The sequence below is a fragment of the Pezoporus wallicus genome, unplaced genomic scaffold (assembly GCF_028554395.1).
Source record: "Pezoporus wallicus isolate ANWC-B61680 ecotype Strahan unplaced genomic scaffold, APGP_CSIRO_Pwel_v1 contig_7243, whole genome shotgun sequence".
NCBI classification, from domain to species: Eukaryota; Metazoa; Chordata; class Aves; order Psittaciformes; family Psittacidae; genus Pezoporus; species Pezoporus wallicus.
The window spans coordinates 616,236-642,174 of record NW_026641336.1 but is presented as its reverse complement, the minus strand read 5'-3'; the positions used below and the strand labels follow the sequence as shown (position 1 = coordinate 642,174).

Sequence of the window (25,939 nt, the reverse complement as noted above, 5' to 3'; positions counted from 1 at the left end):
ACCTCTTGTCCTGTCATTTGTTACTTGGGAGAAAAGACCAACCCCCACCTCACTACAACCTCCTTTCAGGTAGTTGTAGAGAGCAATAAGGTGCCCCCTGAACCTTCTCTGCTACAGACTAAACAACCCCAGTCCCCTCAGACGTTCCTCATAAGACATCACCTCGACAACAGACCTCTCCAAGGAAGGTCACTCAAGCTTGATGCAGGGAACATTCACCACAAATGTAACTAGCTCTTCAGAGAACACAGGCCATTTTGCTAGAAATGAGTATGCACCTTACGCATCTGGCCTCCTCTGCCACTTATTCATAAGTGTTCATCATAACCCTGGGAGACAGATGAGTCCCAAATTTGCTTCCTCAAAATAATCCTACCTCTGTGCAGTTTCTTAGAGCCCAGCCTCTCGGCGTTGGAAGCTGACGTTCAATTCCTCAGATTCTGAGCTTAACAAATAAAGCAAAACTTGCTCACGGCCAATTCTGCCTTTTTTGTCTTGTTTTGTTTTGTTACTTTTTTAAGCTGAGGAAGAACCCGATTATCTGTCACGGTGCCACCCGGGCTCCCCTCTACCGGAAGAAGCTGGCTCCGGAGCTGTCGGAGGGGATACCAGCTCTGCCAGGCGGTGGGCGGGTCCGCCCGCCGCGGTATGCAGGTGGCACCGTGCGCCTATAGGGGGCGCAGTTGCGCCGACCTCGACTCCCACTCCGTTTTCCTCCGCCGCAGCTGCGGAGAGCGCGGGGGTCTATCGCGGCCGTCATGGAGGTCAGCGCGGACTCGGGTCAGTCTGCTGGCGCTGCTGTCGCTTCTTTCCTTGGGACGCCCCGGGAGCCGCGGGCGGGGCGGGTAGGGGTGAGGGGTCAGCGGGCCGGTGCGTGTGCGCGGCGGGGGCGGGCGGCCGGGACGGTGGCTCCTTCTAAATATAAAGCGGTGGTGACGGGAGGGCGGGCGCTGTTCGGCCCCGCCGTCCCTCGCGGCGGTTTGTGCCGGGGTGAGCTGTAGAGAGGAGTAGGAGGAGTGAGCGGGCCCGGTGCCTGTGCTGAGTGGAGCAGAGGGGCGGGAGCGGCCAGGGCCGGACTGCAGCAGCGCGTCTCTCGTTGTCCTTCCTCCCTCCCTTTTCCCCTCCTCAGCTGGCAACATGGCTGCGGCCGCCGCGGCGGCCCAAGACGAGCTCAGTAAGTAGCTGAGGTGCCGAGGGCTCCCGGGCGGGCGCCGTTCCCACCGGGCGGGCGCCGTTCCCACCGGGCGGGCGCGTGCGGGGCAGGGCCGGGGTCTCTCCTCGGCGAAGCCTCCGCTGTGGCGGGGCCCGGGGCCCGGCTCACGTACCGGTGCGGCTGTACCGGCGGTGGGGCCGGGCCCGGCTCTGCGCAGCCATGTCGGGAGGCGGAAGCCGAAGGCTGCGGTGTTGGGGGAGGCCTGTCCGGGCCGCGGTCTCCCTGCGGCCACGGGGGGCTCGCAGCGGCCTGCGCCCTCTCCCGCCGCTGCGTGACCTTGCGGGGCCGGCCCTCCGCCCGCTCAGTGGGGAGGGGGCTGCTCGGCGGGAGGACCCGCGGAGCCGGGAGAGCTTCCGTGCAGGGAGAGCATCCGCACCCCGCTGCACCCCGAGAGGGCGGGCAGGTGCCCGTGGCTTTGTTCGACCGCCGTCCTCTCGCTGCAGCACTAGTGTAAAAATACCGCGTACCGAGGAACCGGCGTGCTGTTGAGGAGTGCTCAAGCTGCCGGCGCAGTGCTGTGTCTCACGGTAGGTGTGTGAGCACATCCTCAGCCTCTGCAGTTCTCGGCACATGATTACAGCAGCCAGAATCGGAAGAGCCTGCATCTGCGCCGAGCGTGCAGCGCAGGGGAAACCCGGTTCCTGCCTTCTTGTCGAATCTAAATCCCGTTCTCTGTCCGGTGCAATAAAGGATCGACTTCTCTTTGGAGAAACCTAAGAAATTTTCAAGACCGTTTTTTCTTTTCGTGTCTTGTAATAGAACTAGGTCTTAAACAACTGTCAAGAGTTAAAAGCAAGATAACATATGACTCAGCCAAATAAGAGGGCCTCTGGTTGCCCTGAAATAGTACTTGGCAGTCGGTGGTGAGGAAGGGCAGAAGAAATCCTTTGAGCATATTCGTGCTATTGGCTTTCAGTTCTGAAACATTTCTGCCTGATGTGTCACTTGGGTTTTTTTCGTTGTTCTCTGTATGCTGCTGTGTAGGTAGCATCCGTGTTCTGCTCTTTGTTAGATATAAATGGAACTAGGCTGAGTGGAATGAGGCATAAAATGATGATGAGGATGTTCTTTACATAGCCAAAGAGCAGGATTTTGTGGTGGACTAAGAAAGATCTTGCAGTTACACTGATCCTTGAATTGGATGACAGAAATGCCAGGCTATTTATTCTGATGACAACTGGGATAAATTCTAATCATGACCATGAAAGACCTCACTGCTGCTGTCATCCAAGAGTTTCTATTGTCAGTTTTACAATGCTAACATGATTCCTCCTCGTGAAACCGGTCAGTGTGAGATCTCTTGCTTGCAACTCCTCAGATTTTATTTGCATGTAATCTAGCTCCCCATCCTCCAGACCTGATCCTGCAAAAACTTAGTTCTCAACCATGTGCCAGTTGCTACACAGCCCTTTGTGTTAAGTTGTGCTGAGAGGACAAATGTGCTTAGGTTGAGATTCATGTTAATAATCATATGGTATAATTTATATTATTTGTCCACTACATCCTTCAGAATTGAGGGGGTTCCACTGGTTTGATTAGAAATCTTTTATTTTGAGGGGGGGGGAAGAGAGTGGATTTTTCTTTGCTGATTTTGGGTTATTCCTTAGTACTTCATCTGTCACTGAATAGAAGGTACTGTAATCTTAAATAAAAAGTAAAGCTAATGGAAGAGGAGTCATTTCAGGTAGAGAAAGAGATGGAAACTATACAGCCTATGTGGGGGCCTGCTGTCTTTTAGTACATTTAAATAATTAAATTTCAGAATATTTGGAAAAAAAAAAGTTCTTTTTTAGGGTAACAATTAGTGCCAAAATAACAAAAATAATTACTACTAGTTTTAGATTAGAAAACCAGTTTTCCTTGCTTTATATGTACATGGCTGTAGGACTCTTATCTATACCTTCACTCAAACACATAAACTCCTACTATTTGCTTGAAATCTGTATCAGAATGTTTACCAGTTTAAGGGCAAATTGTTTGAGGACAGCATAAGAATGGAGATAAGGCAGTTAAAAAAAATAACGGAAAATTGGTAAACTTGCCCTGAACCTGCAAGAGTTCGGATACAGGGGAAAGGAAGATTAATCTTCAGTAAGAATAGATAGCCACTAAATAGAGCGCCTAAGCCTGGCATACAGCAAATGTTTGGATTTCAGTATGCAACTAAAATTTTTTATCATCTTTTATATAAAACGGAAGAATAGGGTAAAGAAAGGTAATGTATTGCTCCTTCCCAGCGTTTTCCAGTGAGATCTCATAAAATAACCTGTTGTCTGGCCTACTTTTACAAATGCCCCTCAGAGTGATTTGGCTGTAGGCATGCAGCGGGTTACTTTTAGAGCCAGGAATAGCACCAGCAAATCCTGACTCACTGTTGGCTACTGTAATCATACTAGATGTATTTTCTCACAGAGTCTAATGCCATTGGAACAAGAATTTGACACGTATTTTAGTAGTGGCATGGTAGAGGAGAGTTTCATGCTTTCTTCTGTATGTGGAATAGGGCAGACACAATTGCTTCGTTCTGGAGTGTGCTTGGGCGTTTGCTTTATCAGGAACCTGCCTCTAGAATTGCCCCTGCCATCCAGGCAGTGAAATTGAAATGCTTCTGTGTCCAGTACTGTTCATTCAGTTTAGAGCCTTTGGGAGGAGATGTGGAGGATGCTAATGCAATGTAATGGTTATACAGAGGAGGGTTTTGGAGAGGGATTTCTTGTTTGATTTATTGAAACAGTTCTATAAATGCTTTAATGTAGCAGCCTGACTAATATGTTAGATACTTTTTGGCAAAGTGAACATAAATTCTGGCCTTATGAACAGAATTTTGGTCTACTGTCTTCTGTGTTTTGCAGAGGACCCAGACTCTTTTCCTATTTCCTGATGATCAGTTAAATTATGAAGTACAGTTAGGTTAATTTCTAACCCTGGTAGTTTCTTGAGTCAGTTTTCAAAAGAAGAATGGTGTGTATTTTACTTGATACTCAGCTACACAAGTACACATTGCTGAGGGGTGGGTATAGAATAGCTGATGTGGTGTGTGCAATATGCATAGATGCCAGTGGGAGCTAACTTTTTATCATGTGTAAGGACAGGGAGGAGAACCTGGACACATGAATTGAAATTGTGTGTAGTTGAGCTGAGATTTCTTTGGTTAAAAGATGGATGAACAGTGAACCAGCTACCTCAGCAAGACCAAGCATTCAAAGAGTTCATTTCCATGATTTTCTATATTAAAAAAAGAAAGGGGGGGGACACGGGGGACGGGACGGGATGTGTGCCTGTGTTAATGGGAGGAAAACATTAAGCTATTTATTTTATCCTTTCCATTCTTCATATGCCTTTCTCTCTGTTAGTTTTTGCAAGCTACTGCATAGTAGAATGGGAAGAAGGAGTATGTTTCAGTCAGCGGCTGGGGTTTTGCTGTTGGCTTGGGAGACTGCAAGATCAATTCTGAAGTGACAAGACTTAGCAATAGCTCTGATCCTTTTATATCCAGTGTGCAGGATTTCAGAGTTTATAAAGCACAAGTTAGAGCCTTGTTAATGTGACTTTCTTGTAAAAAGTATGTGTATGTTAACTGTGTTTTGAAGTCTATTCCTTTTTGCATGAGGTGTGATCATGAGTGCTGAAACCTGTATTCCTCCTTGTAGTCTTAAGTGGAGACTGGAAAGAAACAGAAGTGAAACATGCATTGCCTCACATATAGGTAACTGTTTTGCCACGGTAACTTGGGGATTTCAAATTCCGGATATGTCATGTCTATTGACACTACTGCTGGAAACAGGGATACAATGACATAGCTCATTTTCCTGCCACTAATTCTTCTGCATACAGTGAAAGAGAACATCTCGTCATATGCAATGTCTGTTGTTAAATCCTCCATATTCATGCTCTTATAGACACTTTTTCCCCCAAGAAAACACCACAAAAAAATGAAATATTGTGTGAAAATGCTATACAGCAGCCTTGAAAGAAGTTGTGGTTGTGCCAGAATACATGAATATCTGTTACAAATTTTGCATGGACTTAGTGGTATGTATTTGAAAAATAAAGCTACCTAGTGTTACTTTTTTCTACTTGTACAGTTCATTCTTGGTTGTCTTTTTTTTTGTTATTTGATTGGTTTTGGGGTTTTGTGGTTTTCTTTTGTTTTATTTGTTTATGGTGGGTTTATTTTGTGTTTTTTTTTCTTTTTTTCTTGTTTTGTTTTTTTTTCCCCACAGTAAAATGTTGATTGTCATAGCTGTAGCACACATTTTGTATTTCTAAGACTACTTCTTAAACCAGACATGATTTCTCAGGTGCTTTCTAATGTAGTGGGCAGGTCTGGCAGGGGCTGTGGTTGTCACATTGCACATAAACAGATTCTTGCTGCCATAACAGTCATCCTTCTTTCAAGAAATTGCTTCCAGCTTTGTAAAGGCAAACTTGCAAGAATATCCAAAAAATAATGAATCCAGTGATGCACTTAAGGGTAGTAGTAGTGGTTTAATCTCATTTGCATTATTCTTCCAACAGTCCCTGGCAGAGCAGGGGCCTTTCCACAGTAGAGTGAATCTGAAAAGCTCACTGTAGTGTCGTTGTGCCCTTATGCTTTTCCACTGCTTCTGCTGTCCAAGTTTGTTCTTGGAGCAGTTTTTGTAGAGCCCTGCAGGATTTGGCAGAAGGTTTTCCAGTTGTGTTTCTGGCGAAGTCTTCTTCCTTTCCTGCTTTCTTCCTTTCACTTTGACTTTCTTACTAGTGTAAATAAAATAATGGCAGTCTTCTGGTGTTTTGGTGTTTTGTTGTGGTTTTTTTTTTTGTTGTTGTTTTTGTTGTGGTTTTTTTTTAAGTTCTTTGGCCTGCATTAAAAGTTGGACCTTTGTCTCTGACAGTATTTTCTTTCCCCAGCCCTGTATTCACCAGAGTTGAACTGCAGTAGATTAACAATGGAAGTAACTTTATAAACATAAATAATTAGCTAATACAGAGGGTGCTACAGGTGGGAACCAATACTAAGGAAATATTGCAAACCTAAATTGGAGGTGAGGGTTGAATGTGAAATTGAGGAAGGGGAAGCCTTTGTGTAAAATCTTAGATCTCGTAAGTACTGGCTTTTTAGGTAGAGGTAAGCCTGTAATTACTAAATGTCTCCTCTTCATTACTTCTTTCTTTCAGTGCTTCCAGAAGACTTAAAAAATTAGTCAACTTTTGAAAGGAAAGTTAGAAAAAGTGTGTCATTGCATGGATGCATTTTAAGTTTAGTGTTGGCTAGCAAAGGTAAAGATTGAAGTGTGTAAAGTTTTATAATTAAAATTCAGTGCTCTTACTGTCAGGTTGTGTAAGATTGCCGTAGATTAATTTCAGTTGCTGAGGCTTATTCAGAACAGTTTGTTTCATTTTTATTTCTTTTCTACGGTAGGTAGGTAAGCAAGTTAAACCTCTTGCTTTACTTATTTTTGTTACATATAACCTAGTGGTTCCCTCCTTGAAATTACAACTGTGCAGTTGGCAGTAGGGACTGTAAAACTAGAGGGAGAATGTTTTGTCTTCATTCCTAAAAGCTTGTGAAGAGCACAGTGTGGAAATGTGAGATGGGCCATGAGGAAACACTTTGTCTTGTTTGGTGTCTGATGCACATTGGTCTGCTTGCTGTTGCAGGCTGCACAAGGAGGCCAGGTGAAGGCTGTGAGAAGACGGAAGGCAGAGAGAGAAAGGAGCTTGCCTGTGCCAGCTGGCAGATCTGCAAGGCACATCTGCACAAATATGTCTTGCATCTGTACACTACATCTGATGTACTCAGATACATCAAGTATCTGAGTCCACAGATACTGTGTCCCTGGCTCCTCTCCTGGACCATTGTGTATGGTTCTTCGAATTTCCAGGGTTTATGCTTCCGGCATTCACCATGGTGAATGCTGTCAGCTCAAGAGATGGTCGCAATTGTTAGTAGAATAAAAACTGGGGAGAAAATGGTTGATGTGCAATACTTCTGTGAGTTTATAGCTCTTTGTTTTCCTGTCCTGTTGCTGCTATGGATACAACACAATTCATTGGCAGCACAGGAGACTGCTCTGACAAATTCCTGACCAGTTTCTTAACTGCACCAGGTGACTAGTCTCCTTGAATTTGTTGAGAAGTCCTGTCATGCTTATGGTTAAGGGAAGAAGACCTGAAGAAGACCTAAGTTATTAGGGCCTAACTGACTAGGCAGCAGAGATATAGGAAAAGTAATAAATACATCTCAAATGCAGTGTGAACAAGGGCATAGGTTTTTGGTGTTTTTTTTTCCTATCAGTATTATTATTACAATTCTGGTTGCAGCTTGTAACAACAGAATGATGGTGGAAGCTGGAAATAGTGTAGATGCATTGCTGCACTTCCTGTGGGCACATGCAGAGTGCTTTCTGTGCCTTCCACGAGGTGTGTGTAGTCCAGTGGCTACAACAAAGAGGTTTGGAAATACCTTCACTTGTGTTAGCTTACACTTGAGTCTGCCATGAGAAGGAACATGTTGGGAGGTTCCTCAGTCAGCTTGCTTGAGGGTAGTGTGTCTGCAGTGATCTCCTGGAGTTCCAGGGCAGAGGAGAAAGATTTGGTAATTTCATGCATTGTTTATTTCAGCTGCTTGGTGTGGTCTAAGCAGTCTCCTAGTAGTAAGACACTGTGGAGGTCCTGGAGGGAGAGATTGTTTGCAGGGAAAGGAGTAGAAGAGAGAAAAAAATTGTTGGAACTAGAAAAAGAAAGGTCACGATGTCGTTGACTAGCTGACAGCCTGATTGTTCCATGAAATCTGTCTGAACCAAGAGATTGGCTTAGAAGTCAGTTTGTGTTGTAGGTGCTACAGAGTCTTGGCTTGTAATTTCCCTGACAGTAAAATTTCATAGTCTTCTTGTCTTTTCAGCTGCCTATTGTATGTGCTCAGCAGAAACCAAAATGTTGGAAGTGGTATGTTTATGTTTAACCTGCACCTGGCAGAGGAGGAGTGGTGCTGTGAGGCCTTTAAGTGCAGAGGTAGCACAGATTTAAAAAATAAGACAGTAAAGGCTTCTGTAGCTACATCATGATAGGTTTGCTGACTAAAGCAGCATTTCTACTTGAACATCCTTTTTGTTAGCTCAGGTTCCAACCGTATCCATTCACTTCAGTCTTCACCTCTTCCCTTCTTCCCTGTACAGTGCTTTTTTCTTTTTTGCCTTGATAGTCCTTTACAGCTAGCTGAGTGCTGCAGGAGGGTTCTCCTTGGTCTTCCTCTAATCTGAGCTTGCCCCATGTCACTTTAGATTAGTCTTTGGGGAAATGATTTCCTCCTTGTAGGATGTCGTAAGACCTGTAGTCCCTTCAAAAGCCCAGGGTCTTATTGCTGCCTATATATCTGTCCTGCAGTGTTGTGGAATGAGAAGAGATGCTCCTCATACCATGTACGAGGACGGTCTGGCAGTCAGGGATGATGTTGTGCCAGGGAGGATTTGCTTTTATTCTGGTTTAGCTGTCGGAGCAGCTGCATGCTGGGACTTAAAATAGGGACTCTTACATTCTTTTTGTAAAGACAGATGGTCCTCAGTCCTTGTGCTTGTCAGAGGATTTTGGTCTCATATGTTTCCTTGAAATGATCTTCTGCTAGCTCACTGAAAAAACAGATGTTATTGATTCTCCCCTGCCCCCTGTTCTCTTGATCTTGTAGGATTTGCAACTTCTGTTTTTTTGCAGGTGTTTTTTGTGGTTGTTTTTTGGCTCTTTTAGTTATTATTTTTGTGTTCCCTCCTGGGTCTGGGGGGGAGACCTGCTGACCAGAGGAAGGTGAAAGCTTTAAAACACGCCCAGCACCTTGGTAGTACAGTAATAGGAGCTTTGTGTTTTAAGTTACTGCAGTATGTCCTGTGTTTCATACTTGGGATCTTATTTCTATTGTAATAACTGACATCTGGAAAGAAGAGCAGCAAGTTGTAAAAAAGTCAGTAACTGATTCGGTCAGCATTTGTACAGCTTTGTAAAGGTTTCCTGGAAGATGTAAGTAGTTTAATGGAAAGTTGTGAGCAGAATAGGTTAGCCTGTGTCAAGATGTCCTATGTAACAAAGTCCTATAATGTCCTGTAATTATCAGATTTACTCTGGAACAATAGTCTCAAGGTTTCAAAGACCTTGGTTTCCACTTTGTAGCTTGTTTCTTGTGCTTTCAGGTGTGCAGCCTGTTTATTTGTACAATTGCCATGGTGTAGCTTGCCTCAACCTTGCATCTTGTGCTTTGTCTAGACTCTTTCTGCCATATAAACTGTAATTGGACTTGGGTTGTATGTGCTTTGTGGTTTTCTTCTGTTGACACGATGCCTACAATATGACCAGAACTCTAGGTTGAAGAAGAATAATAACAAGCATTTGCCTTCTGGTTAAATAGTGGAGATATGGAACATCATGATCTGAATGCAAATGGCAACAAACATCTTTTCAAGAGTTAATAGCCCCACAGCTGCACACTTCTGTGGTCAAAGCATAAAGGGCAGGGAATGACTTGGAGGTCCTAGCTTTCTGTTGCACCTTTGGAGATGTCCTAACCTTGATTTAAAAAAGAGAATGAAGCAAAGGAAATCTTGACTGTTTCTGTCTTTGACAGAAGTCGTCTCCATGTAATTGTGGAGTTTGGTACTGGAAGCTACCAGGGTGGTTTTGGCCATCAGTTGTTTGCTCATGTAGTGTTAAAAATACAAGATGCATCTGTGCTGAGTGATGTTGAGATGAAAGTACTTTAAGAACTGGGGAGTTGTGTATGGCATTTCTTAGAAGCCCATTAGGGGATGTTAAAAAAATGCTGTTTTCTTGCTACAGCAATTTTGAATTTCAACCAATTTCTCTTTTTTTCCTGTATTTCTTTTTAACTGCAGATCAACTTGAACGTGTGTTCTTGCGTCTTGGCCATGCAGAAACAGATGAGCAGTTACAGAACATTATTTCCAAATTCCTACCCCCTGTACTCCTCAAGCTGTCCAGCACACAAGAAGGAGTTCGTAAAAAGGTAAGGGTGCAGTTTATCCTAATGGTATGTTGTCCTGTTCAGGGAGAAGGAAATGCCCCTGATGTATCATGGTTTACTGTACTACTATACCTACAACTGTTAATGGCTTAAAGAAAACAGTCATTGATTGTATCAGCAAGGTCTTTTACAGATGCATGGGCTCTTGTAGCTGCGTGAAGGCTGCATTTGTTTCCAGTTGAAGCCAGCTAGCTGTGAGTTAGCCTGAGACCTAGACTTGGTATCATAAAGACAGTTGCTCTTGCTTCCATATTAGGACTGTTCTGCATTCACGGCACATGTGGGGCAGGCTTAGTTCTGTATGAAAGACCTTGAAGACATACTCCTTGATGTCATTCACTTGTCTGACAGTAGGAATAGGAGCAAGCACCAAATAATGTTAAAGATGGAATTTCATACATACTTGAAGGAATTCTGTTCCCTGGTACAGAAGGCAGCTTTATCACAGAATTCATTCAGGTATATCTTAAATTCTACATTCAAAACTGTTTGATCCTTGCCTGGTTACAGGCATAGGATCAAGGACCAATCCATTTTGGAGGTTGAATTTAATATGTACCTGGGAAATTCAGTTCCCTGGTTATGGGATAAAAGCTCATCTGCACACCTGTGACTTCACATCACTGAAGATTTACTGTGGTGTGTGTAACCTGCAGGTAAATCTGTTCAATGTGCACATTGCTGTTTTCTGTTACTTACATCACACCTCAGCTTTTCAATCTTTTCAATTCTTGCTCTTGCATTGCCATTAATGTGACTGGGGAATGTCTTAAGAAGTCTGAATTTTCAAGCGCTCATGACTTTTAAACACAAACACCTAGCTTTCAAATGCTAATTTTGCCTGGCGGACAGCAAAGAATGTGTCTGTTATTCAGCGCCAGCCTCAAAATTGTGTTAAGGCTAAGTAAAAGAAAAGGATATGTTTTTTTACATGAACTCTCAAGTGATTGGAAAGCTAATCTAATGGAGGTTAATAAAGTAGAGGAAATAGAATGGAAAGAGGACAAACTCTTTATCCACCCATTAACTGACTATAGGCATTGACATAACTCTGCCATCCATTGTCATGTGTCTTTTCTGCAATTACTGTAGTGGTTAAAAAAAACAGAACCCAGTAACAGCAACAAAAAAATGCCAATAAAGTCAATTGTCGTGTGAAAACTTGCACCATTTTAATTGGATTGACAGTGAAGCTTTCAACAGTGTAGGTATGTGAGCAAAAAAGTACATCTCTGTGGTGCCAGTATACTGCTGAAGTGTAGATTAATACAATTGTTAAAGGATTTGCTTCCACCCAGCTTCAGAAGCACACTGTAGTTTATTCAGTACACCAGATGGGTTGACTGCACACTAATTTAATTCCACAGATTGACTTTCTCCTCAAAATGGTACTGGCTATGGAAAGGGGAAATTAAAAGTTTGTTTTAATTCCTGCTGCCTTAACATATTGCTGTGTTGGTCATATCCCTGCCCTTAATTTTGTGACAGTCAGGTCAATATTAGTGCAACATTCAGTAATTTGAACTCATTCTCTTAATCCACTTACCCTGAAAAGGTAATCCTTCAGGCCATGGTTTGACAGATGAGTTAAATTAAATTCTAGGATGCCTTGTGCCAAACCAGTTACCTGAGCAATGACACAGAACTAATCCATAGTCTTACTCTGCTGGTTCAGATGTGCTCCAAGAAGTACTGATGTGCTAGCACCATTTGTGCCAGACTGAATATGGTGTCGCTTTGTGCAGCCCATGTAAGGCCAGCAAAAACCTGAGAAGCAGTTGTCCTCGAAGTGCAGATGTTTTCCTGATTTGGGTCAGATGAGTACTGCTGGATGAGATCCTTCATGCACTAATTTGATAATAATGATTAGAGAAGCAGGACATGAGCTAAACCTTCACACATGATCTGAGCCAGCCATGGCTTTTTTTTTTACCAGTCACCATGTTCCTTGACCAGGAACTTGACTGGGTTCCTCAAATTCTGTTGTACTCATGTGTTTCTATTCCTTCACAAAAAAGTGTGTGCAGACAGTTTTTTTTCCTTTTGGAAATAGGAGGAATTTGTGACTGCTGGTATAATATTTTTGCAGCAGTGAAACTTGATACCTGTCAGCAGTACTTTAGTTTGTCAGATTATCTCTGGTCTCAGTCACATGCTTATGGTCAGCTATGCAGTTTCTCTAAATTATATCTGGATGTTATTTTGTTTGATGCCTAGCTATGTAGTGGATGCAAAGATGATGTCTTCGCTCATATGCAGATCAGCAAGCATATTGTTCTGAAGTTTCCATGACAAACTACAGTGACAGTGATTTAGCTGCTTTTTCACCAGTATATGACCAAGGTAATGAGCTATGAAAAGCACAGGCCAGTGTACCCACTTTTTTGACTTTAATTGCTCAAAGTCATCGCGCATTTGGGAGTGGCTCTGGTTTTACTGGAGCTGAGCTGACCCCATTTAATGTCACTTTATTGCACCACCTTGCTTGAGAACCTGATCGGGTTTGTGATCGAGATGCAGACGTTCAGTGTGATTTCTCAAGATACATTGTTCCAGAGTGGAGATTGTCTGTAGTTTTTTGAGTTCCTCCATTCAGTTTTGATTTTTAGTGGATTTACAAATGACACTTTGCTGAAACCATGGAAAGAAACTACTTAATGGAGTAGTTAATCATGGGATACTTGAGCTTGATGGTGACCTCAGATTGTCTCCAGACCAACCTCCTGCTTAAAATGGTCCATTACAAGTTAAGACCAGAATATTGAAGGTTTTATTGAGGTAGGTCTTGAAAAGATTCCACAGATAGAGACTGCACAAACTCACTGGGCTCCTGCTCCAGTACTTCAGAGTCCTCATCATGGGAAATACCACTCTGCACCTCTCTTGTTTCAGTGCACCTTTGCCTTTGCTCATTTCACTGTCCACTAGATGCCAGGGCCATTCCCCCAGTGCTGCTGCCTGGCTCCGTCGGCGTTTCTGCTGGGTCTCTGCCTTCCTAGGGCAGGGCTACACATTCCTCCTGCCTGACATTCATGGGGTGTCTGTTGACTTCTCCTCTTCCCTGAAGGATTTCAGTTCTGTATTGTTCCACTGCAAACATAGTTTTCATACACACCCTTGATAACTTTCTTTTTCATTGTTTTTTTGTTCGGTGTCATGAATTGAAGTTACAGCCACAGCAATGCAGATTTCTAAACAAGGCTCAGTTTTGTAGAATCACAGAATGGTTTGGGTTGGAAAGGACCTTAAATATCATCTAGTTCCACCACCTCTGCCTTGGACTGGGATGTCTTCCACTGGACCAGGTTGCTCGAAGCCCTGTCCAACCTGGTTTTGAGTAATCAGCTATGTAGAAATACCTGGTCATCCTCAGTAATAATTTCTTCCTGGCATTTCTGTTGATGGAGGTTATTGTTTTGAGACTTATGTGCTTGTCTTAACAGTGACCTGAGACATGTCAGAGTAGTTTCAAAATAATACAATAAATGATGGATGCCATTTTCTTAGAGATTAAACAATTGGGAATCTCAGCCTGCACAGTGGACTGAGTGTGATGTGTGGAGTCCAAAGTGGTAAAATTGATGGTGGTGCTTTCATGTTTTTTGTTTTCTTCCTGTCAGGTCATGGAGCTGCTGGTTCATCTGAATAAGCGCATCAAAAGTCGTCCAAAAATTCAACTTCCAGTAGAGACATTGCTAGTTCAATATCAGGATCCTTCTGCAGTGTCTTTTGTCACCGTAAGTGTCTCCTCTTCCAAGAGCAGTTGCTGATTTACTTGTGACAAGCAGAATATTCTTTAAAACTCCTGCATTTAGATCTGTCATATTTCCTAGTAAGTATGTTACTGTCATGAGGATGATGTTTTAAGAGATTTTTTTATTTTTTTTAACTAAACTTTATAGTCTGCTGTGGCTGAAACTTTTCATGAAGCACCTACGCTATTGATTCAGTTCAAATTACTGATAATTACCCTTGACAATTGATGAACGCATGAATTGTCATTTGTCCTGGTTTCAACTGGGATAGAGTTAACTTTCCTCCTAGTAGCTGGTACAGTGCTGTGTTAATATGCAGATGTTTTAGTTGTCGCTCAGTAGCACTTACTGTAAGTCAAGGACTTTTGTGACTCTCATGCTTTTCGGTGAGGAAGGGCACAAGAAGGCAGGAGAGAGCAGAGACGGGACACCTGACCCAAACTAGCCAAAGGGTTATTCCATACCACAGCACATCATGCCCAGTATATAAACTGGAGGGAGTTGGCCAGGAGGGACCAGCCACTGCTCAGGGACAAGCTGGGCATCTGTCAGGAGGTGCTAACTTGTGTCACTTTTTTGGGATTTTTTTTTTTTTTCCCCCAGGGCATGTGGTTTATTCCTTCCTCCCTCTCTCTATTTCCTGTTGTTGTATTACATTTTACTTTTATGTAAATTATTAAACAAGTCTGTCAACACATGCCACCCTGCTGGGGATGTGAGGAGTGAGCAAGCAGTTGCATGGTACTTAGCTGCTGGCTGGGCTTAAACTATGACACATTGCTTGTATTGTAGAGGGTCTGTTCACTGTTACAAGTTCGGTTTTGCAAGCAGCTACCAAACCTCACCCTGATATGTGCAGGATCAGGGTCTTAAAACGTTGTTCAGTCTCAAAGTCTTACTTAAAACATCTGTATTTCTCTGATCACATGAGAACCTGTATTTTTATGTGGTTTTAGGCCTAAGACCTTAGTTGAGCAAGAAAAGATGATGAAATCCTTATTTTATAGATGGGGAAACTTCACTAGACGGTTTCATTCAGTGTAGGTTAAGAAGTGAAAATGATTCAGAAATGTTTTTGAGAAAGTATGAAGACAGTTTTCACTTCAACTATGATGGATCTATTGCAAATCATCATCATGGGAATAAAAAAAAAAAGAGTGATAAAATCAGAGGGAAACTGCCTGTCCTTATTTGACTGTTCAGTCATATACAGCATAAATGGAAAATATAGCATTTTAGAAACTGATGGAGGAAGGATTAGACTCTCAACAGCAGTAGTATGCAAGTAATCAGATTAACTCTTAAGTAAGTGGGATTATCTGGAGTTCATACTTTGGAAATCGTTGAGAGCTTCTGAAGTGTGTGTGTAAGGTAGAGCAGTAAAACTGTCTTCTTTGAAGGCAAGCTTGACATGAACTGTGCTTTTGGCTGGACATGTCAAAAACCTGTTTTCATTCATGTCTCTGAGTGGTGCATGTTGTGATGTGCCACGAGGCTTCATAAAATTTTAACAAGTACCACTTACAAAGAAAGAAGTATAAGACTTCTCACTTCAATGCTTCTTCCAACCAGGTCATCAAATGCACAATTCTCATCTCTGCAGTTCTTGACTGGATTTGTATCAACATGATAGCAGTTACATAGTCCAGTGTTTGGTATTGCTCTGCTGTGCTGTGTTGTCACTGGGCTCTGTTTGGATTGCACTTGCAGCTTTTAATTATGATGATTGAGAAACATGTTTTCAAAAGAAATCTTTCCTGTGCTGCTTTGTATTTATTCAATATTGCTTTTTATTTTATTTCAGAAATAGGTAAAAGAGAACATTATATTTGCTTTCCTTGAAGCTGTTCCTTGGGTAAAACTGCTGTTAGTGAAATTGGCAGCAAGTAAGAGAAGCTAGAGAGGGCTTTTTGCATTGTTGCTTTCCTCCTTTGAAAGGGGAGGCTCCCCTTTAACAGCTGTCAGTCCAGTTATTCAGAAACTGGTCTTCTGAAACATTATTTCCAACACCTAATTATTTAACACAATTTAAGAGTTTAAAGAATAGGTATTTCTTTTGCGCTGTTGCAATAATGTGTGCTTTTTCTCCTCTTTTAGAATTTTACCATAATTTATGTTAAGATGGGATACCCCCGTCTGCCTGTGGAAAAACAATGTGAATTGGCTCCAACACTCCTCACTGCAATGGAAGGGAAACCTCAACCACAGCAAGACAGGTATAACTACTTACTCTTGGAGCAAATGCTGTTGATACTGGTTTAGTAAAATTGTATCACTTGTTAAAAGGTTGGTTTTTTTTTTGTTCTGGGTTTTGTGGTTTTTTTTTTCCTTTCCTTGGTGATTTCTTCATTGCCTAGGATGTTCTTGGCTTGAACAATTTGAATCAGCCATCCAGTAGCTTGGGTGATACAAAGAATTCATACAATCTAACATTAAAATAATATACAGGCTCTGCAGCAGCAGACTCCTGGTATGATAAGAGGGTCTGTGTTATGATGGATGTGCCTGTCCATATCCCCTATCCATCTTCATCAGATTCTGGCTTCTGGCTTAAATCTATACCATCAGTATATATCCTCTGTCCAGCAACTGCAATACCAATAAAAAGTCTCAGATTGGAGACTCTAAATTGTGAGAACAAAAGTTCCTACTCAGTTGTAGTAAATAAAAAAGACTGAAGTTGGAACTGCTGTGTACTAAGACCTTCTAGAAAACTGTTAATCATGAACCTGCTCCTTATTTATTTTGAGATGGATTTCCACTATGCTGGCAGTGGAAAATGGCATCCAAATCAGATCTTCATTCACTTTGTGTCACTGTGATCGTCTGAAGGTGTTTTTAAAGTGACCTTACTGAAAGTTCTTGCTGTAAAATCTTGGTTCTGTTCATGAGATCAGTTTGAAAATACCTGATTGTTTTCTCTGAGACCATGGTTTTGACCTGTCTTGAAAAGCAATTACATGAGTGAAGAGAGCTTTGAGAAATCTGGCTATATAATGAATATATTAGTGTGCACTCCTTGGTGAAGCTGAACAATATTAATCAACTTCTGCTCTAGGTAGATTCAGATTTGAAACTTTAAATTTCTTAGAGATGAGACAGTCCTAGCCTGCATTTTGTGGCTCAACTCTGAAGCATTTAAAGTCTGGGCACAGGCAGTTGGCTTTGTCTCTCCAGATGTGTGTGTGTGTGCATGCATGCATGCATATGTGTGTATATATATATATACACACACACGTGTTCCGTTTTAAGTGCAAATCCTAATTTATCTTCTGTTATCTTCTGCCTTCCATTTTTAAGTACCTCAGGTGGCAAATAAGAGGCCACTGGATTGTGAATCGGTTTAACTTGTGTTAAGATTTTTCTTGCTATTAAGGTCCAACTTTGTTGTTAAAGGTTTCTCTCTTGAATGTTAAGAATAAACAGGTGTGATTTTTTTAAATGGTTGCAGTAAATGTAATTGTTTTTTCAGCCTAATGCATCTTCTAATACCAACCCTTTTTCACATGAAATACCCTGCTGAACCACTGAAAGCAGCAGCTTCTCCTTTTAATCTTGCTGAAAAACCAAAGACTGTACAGCTGCTTTTGGACTTTATGTTGGATGTTCTTCTTATGCCTTATGGGTAAGTAAGACTTAATACCAGTCTTCTTTAGTACTGGTGTGTTCTTTGTGCGAAATGTTACAAAGTGCACACTTGGAAACTCATTTATGAAAGTATGCCGTCATTTCCTAGTTTGAATGAAACCAGTTACATGTTACAGTAAGACACGTTACATTACATGTTTCAGTAAGACTCAAGGCAGGGTCCTAGTTTTAAGAATGGGATCACCATCTTTCTTATTTAACAAAATGTCTTTCTGGTTAATTGGGTGTTGCGCTATTCTGTCCTTGACCTCTTTTGGGGATCAAAGTGAAGCTATGAGACATGTGAGCTATCTGTTAAATAGCTAAACCTTTAAAATAGAAGCCAGATCAAAATGTGTGCTGATCTTCCTGCAGTGAAGTTTTAAGGCTTATTCCTGCAAGGTCATAAGCAAGTGTAATCTCTGAAAGCTTGTGCTTTCCAGAATCGAACCTTTGATAACAAGAATTGTCTTTTATCTCTCTTCCAATGGAAAAACATTGTGACTGTAATGGCATGTCTCAGTGTGAGCACTGTTCCTGAAGGCAAGAAGGATTTACAGAGCAATTTAAATTTACTGACCACTGCTCATTGGGAATCTTCTCTAGTGTCTAAAATCAATACTTTCTAAAAATCTGTTTTCCGCTAGTTTCTTTAGTGTCTTTGTATTGCTAAGGGAGCTTTTGCTTTGAAAGAAAATAGAAATAATTTTAAAAAGTTAAACACTTTTTTCCCCCCCTTTTTTTTTTTCCCCAACAGTTCATAGATTCCTGTAGGTTTTTTCTGAGCACTTAACTCTTGCTTGAGTGGATTGCTCTAAAGGAATGACTTTTAAAATAGTGAGCAAGTGATGTTTCTCCATGTAGCGTTGTTAGGGGCCATACTTCCATCTGATGTTTTGGGGGCCACTTCCTTAACATTTGAGTGTGTAGAGTCTTGCAGCTTATAGTTTAAAGCACCTAGTCTGCTCCTCTGTTCATAGCTCACACTTTTCAGGCTGCCCAGGTTTATGCTTTTTAGCCTCACCAACACACTGCTGTGGTGGTAGCAGCTTCAGAAGATGAAGTCCTTGGGCTTTGCAGTAAGACTTTACTTCATTCCATGGTTTTGTATTCTGGAGGAGTGTGACAACTTTTAAATACTCAGAGATCGAAAGGGTAGAGGCTGAAGGGGGTCTTCATCTATCCTGTAGTACCGGGTATCTGTCTCAGTTTTGTTCCCTGGGGTGAGACAGTTCGCAGCTATTTACAACCAAGTTACACTCAGTAGAACTTGCCCTGTCATTGCCCAGTTGCGAATTAGCCTTGCCAATCTGCATGCAGTAAAAGCCACCAGAAAGCCTAACTGTAGGGCTTAAAGCTCGTAATGAAGTCCAAGTGTTTAAAGTTTTAACTAATGAGACTTGGGTTGAATGTTTATTCTTATTGGGTCTGTTTACTTTCTTTTGTTACCTGTGTGCTGAATGCAAAACAGATTATGGCTGTTTGGAGCAACATAATTACTGTTGGTCTCTGCATTACAATTCTGATGCCCTCACGTGTTGATCAGCTTTCAAGGATATAGAGAAGTGGAGTGGCTTTTGTGGGAGTATGGAGATACTCACAGGGCAGCTAGACTAGCCAGTGTCCATAGCCAGCCTCCAAGAAGACTTAAGAACTGTAAACCTTTATGGTTTCTGCTTTCCTTCCCTGCCCAGCACTAAACCTCCTACTTTCCAAGATATTTTTTATTTATATTTTATATCAAGGGCTGTTTCCTGCCACTTAATGTTGCATATGCTTCATTATTTCCCTTGTTAATATTTGCATTTTCCGTAGAAATAGTACAAATGTTGTTAAAGCTTTCAGCACAAGTTTCTCAAATGCAGTACTGTTGGGAGTATTCCTTTCTAATACAAAAGAGACCATTCTGTCTGTTTTTTAACCTGAGATAACTCTTTTCAGAAATGCCAGTGGAACCTTCCCTTTCCTAACTGAGGTTTGTTTTCAAACAGCTATAATGAGATTGTTTCAGCTTTTGCAGAATATGCTGGGATAACTGGTGTCTGAGTCTCAACAGAGTAAAATTCTGTCTTATGTCAGTCATGGCATTAATTAAAGAAGAACAACTGAAGTTGGACAGGTTATATGTATTACTCCATTCCAGCATCTAATTCAGATGGCAATGTGGATTAGTAAAGCCTCTAATTAACTTACTTTCCCACCTGCTCAGGTTTGTGCTGAATGAATCTCAGAGTCGACAAAACATGCCCTCGGGCCAGGGCTCTTCATCAAGTAGTGTGGGAGGTCCTGGAATTCCTCAGCCACCTCCAGGGATGAGCTTTTATGCAGCCAAAAGGGTAATTGGAGATAGCCCATGGACACCAGAGCTACTAGAACAGGTACTTGTAGATGCAAGGCTGGTCCTTGGTGAACTGGGGTTGGTAGGAGGGGTGGCTACAGACAGAGGAATGGAAGGCCAGAGGGAAAATACATAACTAATTCTGACCAGGTTTTCAGTTGCCCTTAGTTCCCCCTGAGGGAATTTATTGAGGGAGTTTACATGATGCCTTATGGAACTTTGCAGAGGTGAGACAGGATGGGAGGTGCCAGCAGCTGCCAGGGCTGGTTAGGAAGCAACCACACCAGCAGCCTACTCTTGCATTTTCCTCCTAAACATTGTAAAGTTGCAAAACTCTTCTGTTGATGAAGTGTCTCTTTTTTAGCAGAGAAGCAGTAAAGTATCCCTACTTGATATATGATGCTGGTATGTGATGCTGGTACTTTGACCCAGTTTACTGCTTTGAGAGGAGGCAAAAAGAAGGTGCTGCTAAAGAGATGGAGAGATTGTGGACATAGCCCTAGCAAGCAGAAGCCATCATTTGAGACAGCTGAGCTGCTGTGGTTATTGTGACATACTTTTTTGTCAATAACGCTGCCTTTACTTTCCTCACTGTTGAACAGTGTAAGCTGGGTATAGTGAAGTTCATTGAAGCTGAGCAAGTGCCTGAACTTGAAGCTGTTATACACCTGGTTGTAGCCTCCAGTGATACAAGACACAGTGTTGCCACGGCTGCAGACCTGGAACTAAAGAGCAAACAAAGGTACAGTTTGGATCTTTGGAAAAAAACGGTGCTAGTGTTCCTGCCAAAGCTAGCTGCAGTTAATATAGTGCCCCAGAGACACTGCTCTGAAAGGAGGAAGGCTGCAGTCCCCTGCATACCTGTGGAGCTGCCATGCAGTCACACAGAGCTGGGAACACTGTGGCCCAGTCTTGCAGCTGGGGATGTTACTTGGCTCTGGAGCTGACACCTTTAGCTGTCTGTTTTCAGTCATCTTTAGAATTGCTTTTGAGCCGTTTTCTTACTCCTTGGTTTCCAAATTGCCCTCTATGGACTGTCAGTGGTCAATAACACCTTAGTAAGTGAATCACAGCTGGTTGAATTATCTATATTGTCTCTGCTGGAAAAAAAATGCTTTCATTTAATTTATTAAGGAAGTAAAGAGACTGTAATTGTGGAGTAGACCATAGTCTAGGAAGTTTGGCAGCCACCATTTTCTACATTATTAAAATTTTGCTCACCTTCAGTCCCTCTTTCAGTTTTGTCAAAGCATATATGCTTTTGTTTTCTGTGGGATGTTTTTTGGGTGGAAGTGCGTGTGTTCCAAACAATCTCATTAGTAACTAGTATTAGATGATTATTTGTGGGCAGACAGGTTTGTCTGAGAGACAAAGATGAAATAGTGTTGTGGTTCAAGCCCAGCTGGTAACTCAGAGCCATGCAGCTGCTCCCTCACTCCTCCACGCTCCTCCTTCTTCCTCTCTGCACTTCCTGGAAGGATGGGGGAGAGAATCGAAAGAACGTAACAGTCCATTAACTATGGTGTAACACAAAACCACTGCTGCTGCCACCAATGATAGTAATGATAAGGGAAGAGAATGCAACCGTTCACCACCCGCTGACCGATACCCAGCCCAACCTGAGCAGTGATCTAGCTCTTCTGGGTAACTGCCCCCATTTTATATACTAGGCATGACGTGCTGTGGTATGGAATACGCCTTTGGTGAGTTTGGGTCAGGTGTCCTGTCTCTGCTTCCTCCCAGCTTCCCCTCCTCCCTGGCAGAGCAGAGCATGAGGCTCAGAAAGTCCTTCGTCAGAGTAAACATGACTTAGCAGCAACTGAAAACATCAGTGTTATCGGTGTTGTTCCCAGGTTGAACAGTCTCCTTCCCTGGAGACATTCAAAACCCGCCTGGACACAGTCCTGTGTAACATTATCTAGGTGTTCCTGCTCCAGCAGGGGGATTGGACTAGATGATCTTTCGAGGTCCCTTCCAATCTCTAGCATACTGTGATACTGTGAAAGTCAAAAACACAGCACTGAACCAGCTACTAAGAAGTATCCACCGCTTATTCCATACCATTCACGTTGTGCTCACATCCCCCATTTTTCAATATACCATCACTCTTGTCTCATATAAATATATGCATATACACACACACACACACACAAAGAGAGAGATCATTCCTTAGTGCACGGACCAATCCCTATAAAACTGCTGAGTTCATCTGGTCCATGATGTCAGGCTTCATCTCTTGTAACAGTCTTTCAGAGCAGGAGAGAAGAGTGTGCAGTGTTGGATCATTGCCTGCTGATGACACTGTGGAATTCATCTGTTCACTGCTGAGCTTGTCTGGTTTCGCTAAAGTTCATTCTCTGTTGGGATGATGGTTGGAGGGAAGTCGGGGCCAGTTGCTGGTGACCTGAAGGCATCTAGTTGGTGGGCTATAAAAGTGCTACACAGCAGGCAGCAGCATACAATTGAGTTCATTGGCTGTTTTCCCCTAAAATCAAATCCCCTTGAGGTACACATCGGGCTTCTGCATCTTCCCCCATTACCCACCAAAGTATATGTGCGTCCCTGAGCAAAAGCAATCCCATGAGTGGGTTTGTGTTTACGTGAAGCAGGAATAACCCAGACTTTCTCCCCAGCAAATTCTTTATGTGCACCACAGGAACTTAATCCCCTTCTACAATATGTAAAAGTTTTGACTGGGCTGGGCCAGCCCTGTTGGCAGATCCTTCTGATGTTGACCAACCAGGTGGCAATATCAGTCGTGGCATACTGCTTGGCTGCCTTTGACTCTAGTTCGTACTGAAGTTCTAGCATGTCCGGTACGGCAGCACTCAATGGTGGTGTGACTTCACTCAGGCTGCGATAGTCTACTGTTAGTCTCCATTCTCCATTAGACTTTCGCACTGGCCATATGGGGCTATTGAAGGGTGAGCGGGTCCTGCTGATCACCCCCTGACTCTCCAGTCTACGGATCAGTCGATAGATGGGAATCACTGAGTCTCGGTTGGTGCGATACTGCCGCCGGTGCACTGTTGTGGTCGCAATTGGCACTTGTTGTTCTTTGACTTTCAGCAACCCCAAAACAGAAGGATCTTCTGAGAGACCAGGCAAGGTGGACAGCTGCTCAGTTTCCTCAGTCTCCAAAGCAGCAATACCAGAAGCCCATTGGTACCCTTTTGGGTCTTTGAAGTACCCTCTCCTGAGGTACTCTATGCCAAGGATGTATGGAGCCTGTAGACCCATCACAGTGGGGTGCTTTTGCCACTTCTTCCCAGTCAGGCTGATTTCAGCCTCCAGTACAGTCAACTCTTGGGACCCTCCTGTCGGTCCAGAAATTTAAATGGGTTCCACCCCTTGACAGCTTGATGGCATCAGGGTACACTGTGCACCGGTGTCTACTAGAGCCTTACACTTCTATGGGACTGATGTGCCAGGCCATCTGATCCTAGATGGATCAGATAGTCCTAGAATTAAAAATACCCTCTTCCCTATTTAAATGTCAAAGCACTGAGGTTGGTGAGGCACTGGAGCAGGCTGCCAGAGAAGCTGGCTGCCCCATCGCTGGAAGTGCTCAAGACCAGCTTGGATGGGACTTTGAGAAACCTGGTCTAGTGGAAGGTGTCCCTGTCCATGGCAGGGGTTGGAACTGGATGATCTTTAATGTCCCTTTCAATCCAAACCATTCTGTGGTGGTTTCAGGAACATGGAGAGGTTTATTAACAGGTGACCATTCTGTATTCAATCAGTAGGATGGCGTGATTTATATGCCTTGTTTCCGTGGAAGAGAAGGAAGCATGCAGGTTTCTCACAAATTATTTAGAATTTTGTTGTCAAAATTTGCAGGTGAAATTTGTAATAACTTCGCATTCTTTATGATTGTGTATTATATGGATGTGGAAGGAGTGATTAGATGTCAAACTAGATATATTAAATCTCTGAAGAATATGAATATGATGCTAAATGCTCTAAAGCATATACTGTAAAAAGTGGAGTTTAGGATCTTAACATGTTGGTGTTCAATGTTTTTTTTCTTTAGTGTAATTGACTGGAACAATCCTGCTATCATCAACAAAATGTATAAAGTGTATCTTGGGGATATACCACTGAAAACCAAGGAGGTAAGATTTGCCTTCAGAATTGCATAGCTGCTTAATTTCAGAAGGTGTGATTTTAGTTTCCTTACTTTAGTTGGAGAAGACATACATATCTCTTAAATCTATCCCTTCCTTTGATATCTGCTTTCACTGAACATTTTTGCTGTTGAATAATTTTTTGTGTGTGTCCTATTGTGTTCTGATTTGCAAAATATAATTGAATTGACTTAGAAAGTACTGCTGTGCAAAGATGCACTATATTAACTCTTTCTGACAGGGATCTGTTCTGAAACCAGAAATGAAACGAGAGTCAGTCAGCACCCGTGTTAAATTAAAGATAGTTCCTCATCTTCTGCGATCCAGGCAAGCTGCAGAAACGTTCCCAGCTAATATTCAGGTAATGCTTACATTCCAAAGCTGTTTTGCCTAATGAGCTTAACAGTATAGTTCGTCCAGCAGTTAAGAAAAGGAAGCACTCTAACTTACAACAGTGTTCAAAGCCAAAGGGGAATTAGAAAACCTTTAAAAGTGAAGCCAGGCACTCTGTGATCTGCTCTTTATTCCTTTGGCCAGGTGGTTTATGATGGACTCTTTGGTGCAAACACAAACGCAAAACTGAGAAGTCTGTCCTTGCAGTTTGTGCATCATATTTGTATCATGTAAGTAATTCAGAAAGCATGATGTCTTTTAGCTATTTTCCCAGCAGTCTCTCTGTTCACTAAATATGTAACTGGACTAAGGACATAGAAAGTAGGGTTTTTTCTTCATTCCTAAAATATCTCTGTGTGTGGTTGCATGCATTAAGCTGTAATTTCTCACCTTAACAGAGTTGAGATACTGTGAGAAGATACTTCTGAGGGATGCAAAAGATAATGTTTTGTTTGTTGGTATCTCTAATTGCAGTTGTCCAGAAAGTAAAATAAAGCCATTAGGCCCGATGCTTTTAAATGGACTTACAAAGCTGATCAATGAATACAAAGAGGTAAGTTGAAAGGCTCTGTACTCTAGAGCTATAATTCTTGATACGAATACAAGCAAAAGACAAATATCTTTATAATGGAAACTGATAAATCTCTTTCTTGTAGTTGCCTTAGATGACTATCAAAGGTTAGCGTTTAGGGAGTTCTGTTGGAAGAGAAGCAAAAAGGCTATAGAGGGAAACTCTTTTATTTGCTTAACAGATAAGGGATAGGTTCTCAGACACTATTTGCAAAGTCTCAGGAAATAATACAGTAGCATCTAGCTGCTGTTACTCATTACTCTCGAGCACACAGGGGCCTCAGTGTGTATACCCCGTTGTGATAAGCAGCTGTATAGGTCTGCCTGTACATCCTTCCATTCTGTCTGTACAGGGATAGTATTGCTGTGGGAAACACGGCACAAACAGAACTGAAAATGCCAGTCTGGTCTAAAGAGTGTCATTTTGGAAAGCACATTCCCCATGATACTCTTTCATGTATCTTATGAAGGCTGGTGTTGCAGATCACCTCTTCTGCAGCTTTGATCCTTGGATATAACCGTCTGACCTGAGTTGGTGTTTGAATATGCGGGCTTCCCTTGCCATTGGGAAGTATTCAGGAAGTATTCAGGAAGAACGAAGCCCCTGTATAAGTGTGCTGCGTTGGTCATCTGCAGGATTCATTGTGCAAACAGCTTCCTTTGTGTAAAGCTGCTGTTTAGGGCGAGTGGAAGGTATCTGTCTCATTGCTACGGTTTCATATAGTTGCTGAATCTGATTACTGCGTCTCTTGAAATAAAATATGATTAGCTGAGATGAGAAGGAAGATGTAAACTTTGTCTCCATTTGCAATTTTCTGTTTTTTGTGGAAGAGCACGCTCCCTCTGTTACTATCTAATGCTTTTGTTCTTGGATACAGTTCATTTGATGTTCCAGGATTCTTTGCCCAT

At 42.4% G+C, this 25,939-nt stretch overlaps 1 protein-coding gene across 4 annotated transcripts in view; it reads left to right on the top strand.

Annotated features, from left to right (window-relative positions):
• The first annotated feature begins 745 nt into the window (after positions 1-745).
• ECPAS (Ecm29 proteasome adaptor and scaffold) overlaps positions 746-25,939 on the top strand; it is a 62,710-nt gene continuing 37,516 nt past the window's right edge. For 2 of the 4 annotated variants that reach the window (XM_057423150.1, XM_057423148.1), the window contains exons 1-11: positions 1,099-1,174; positions 10,072-10,202; positions 13,841-13,957; positions 16,073-16,191; positions 17,448-17,600; positions 19,812-19,980; positions 20,543-20,682; positions 23,974-24,055; positions 24,309-24,428; positions 24,605-24,690; positions 24,935-25,013. In XM_057423150.1, the coding sequence (XP_057279133.1) occupies positions 1,138-1,174; positions 10,072-10,202; positions 13,841-13,957; positions 16,073-16,191; positions 17,448-17,600; positions 19,812-19,980; positions 20,543-20,682; positions 23,974-24,055; positions 24,309-24,428; positions 24,605-24,690; positions 24,935-25,013 (1,233 nt within the window). In that variant the 5' untranslated portion in view covers positions 1,099-1,137. Of the gene's footprint in view, positions 781-1,098; positions 1,175-10,071; positions 10,203-13,840; positions 13,958-16,072; positions 16,192-17,447; positions 17,601-19,811; positions 19,981-20,542; positions 20,683-23,973; positions 24,056-24,308; positions 24,429-24,604; positions 24,691-24,934; positions 25,014-25,939 lie in introns of those variants that run through there. The other 2 variants (XM_057423149.1, XM_057423151.1) reach the window with 2 other exon arrangements.